The sequence below is a fragment of the Centruroides vittatus genome, unplaced genomic scaffold (genome assembly GCF_030686945.1).
Source record: "Centruroides vittatus isolate TY-2023 unplaced genomic scaffold, ASM3068694v2 contig_439, whole genome shotgun sequence".
NCBI lineage: Eukaryota > Metazoa > Arthropoda > Arachnida > Scorpiones > Buthidae > Centruroides > Centruroides vittatus.
In genome coordinates, this window is record NW_027122239.1 from 200343 (window position 1) to 202424 (window position 2082).

At 31.1% G+C, this 2082-nt stretch overlaps 1 protein-coding gene across 1 annotated transcript; it reads left to right on the plus strand.

Moving 5' to 3' along the window:
• The first annotated feature begins 362 nt into the window (after positions 1–362).
• Positions 363–1343, plus strand: LOC136977070 (ectonucleotide pyrophosphatase/phosphodiesterase family member 5-like). The gene is made up of 3 exons (XM_067272509.1): positions 363–663; positions 831–1273; positions 1335–1343. The coding sequence occupies exons 1-3, from the start codon at positions 363–365 to the stop codon at positions 1341–1343; spliced, it is 753 nt and encodes a 250-aa protein (XP_067128610.1).
• Positions 1344–2082: the final 739 nt, after the last annotated feature.

Consider the following 2082-nt stretch of genomic DNA (forward strand, 5'->3'; position numbering starts at 1 on the left):
AAACGTTAAAATATAGTTATAGAAAGTGATGTTCAAAGATATCTCACGGCAAAAATACTTATTGGTGATATTTAAAATTTACTAAAAGAATTTATTCTTTCCGGACTGTAAATTTTCGGGATTTTTTGTACCGAAAATTTTAGTCCCGACTTCAGAGAAATTTTCTGAACAGTTAATGAACTAATTTATTTTTGTTTTCTGTAATATTATAACTTATATAATTTTTGTATTAGTTTACTACATTAATAAACTGAATAAGCAAAATTATGATTGTTAATTAATTGTCATGTAATTATAAAATAGATAAATTTAGGAATAGATATCTTTAGAATTAATTTATATAAATAGTTTTTTATTGTTAAATGCGTGGAATGTTAACCAAGTCGCTGCTGCTGAATAAATATTATGTAGATGTACTGCTACATTCTAGCGCAGGAAGTAATATGTTGCTCACATATTTCATTTTTCTTGTAATATCTGCATTTTGCTCGGCGAAACAAAAAGTTTTGTTGTTAGCCATTTCTAATATTCGCCTCGATTATGTGCAGAAATTCAACCTTACAACTTTCGATTTCTTGGCAGAGAATGGAGTACACGCTAAATGGGGGATGAAGCCATCCTTCTTTACAAAACCTCTGCCCAACTTATATACAATTGCTACAGGTGAGTGCCTGAATATTTTGTTTATAAGTTAAATTACGTATAAATTTTGATACTTTAAAGATTAAATTATAGGTATTAGGCACATGAGGCATTTTCAATAGCAAACGTTACGTAAACTATTCCAGAATTTACTTTGCTAGTAAAATTATTTTCTGTAATTAATATAGGTCTTTATCCAGAAAATCACGGAATTATTTCGGATTCTATGTGGGATCCAGAATTCAACAAAACTTTCTTGTACCAGTATACTTCGGGGAAAGATCCAAAATGGTGGGAGGAAGGAGAACCCATTTGGGTTACTGCCAAAAAACAAGGAAAGAAAGTTAACGTGTATAATTGGCCCGGATCTAATATTAAAATTCATGGAATTTATCCCGATAGTTTCTTATCGCAAAGCTGGACTACTCCTTTTAAAGACGAGATCGATACAATAGTGGAGTGGTTAGGAGACGAGGAAGCTGATCTCGTATTGATGCACATGAACGGCTTATATCGATATCCTTACTTAGCGGTTGCAGAAAGGAAGGCTAAACTAATTGACGAAGCTTTATCGTATCTATTTTACCGTTTAACCACGGATTTTCTTTTAAACGAAATCAACGTTATTATAGTAAGTGATAAAGGATCTGTAAATATATCGACCAGTTCCGATCATGTAATCAAACTTTCAGATTACGTGAATGTAAGCGACGTTATTTATACAGGAAGAACCGACGGAGGATCAGCAGGTTTGTGGCCAAAACGAAATCAAACGGAAAAAATTTATCGCGAATTATTGAAAGCTTATCCAAAATTAATAGTATACAAGAAAGAACACATTCCGGAAAAGTTTCATATAAAGAAACACAAAAGATGTCCTCCATTACTCGTTGTAGCCGATGAAAGATATTATATAAAATCGGTAAGTATCGTCTCATTTCTTAAAAGTTTTCTTAAAAAACGTATTGAATAATTTATATTCTTCTTTCAGTTTTACCAATATTATAGTCACTTCACGCAGTTTATTATTTCCGACGGATATAGTCCAGATGTAATGGATCTTCGCGCGATATTTTATGCTGTTGGACCATACTTCAAACAGAATTATGTCATAAACAATTTAGATTCTGTTAATATCTATTCTATTATCTGTCATATTTTAGATATTAAACCATCCGCTCATAACGGAAGTTGGAAAGATGTGTCGCATATATTAACAAGTCCCAAGAAAATTGAATATGCAAGTGGAGTGGCATCCATAAAATTTTCTGTAATAATTATATTCGTGAATGTGATTTGTTTAACTCTGAATTTGTTTTAAATCGTAGAAAATTAAAAGAATACACATCTTCAATGTAGGACTTATAAATTTCAATTTTATATCTGTATGCATTGATATACTTTATATATCGCTATATTTGTACTTTGGAGTTTTAGATG

Excerpts from the sequence above, each read along its gene's own strand:
- LOC136977070 (XM_067272509.1), top strand. The coding sequence starts at position 363 with ATGCGTGGAATGTTAACCAAGTCGCTGCTGCTGAATAAATATTATGTA. Across the intron at positions 664-830 it reads CTTATATACAATTGCTACAG|GTCTTTATCCAGAAAATCAC; the intron begins GTGAGTGCCTGA and ends TAATTAATATAG.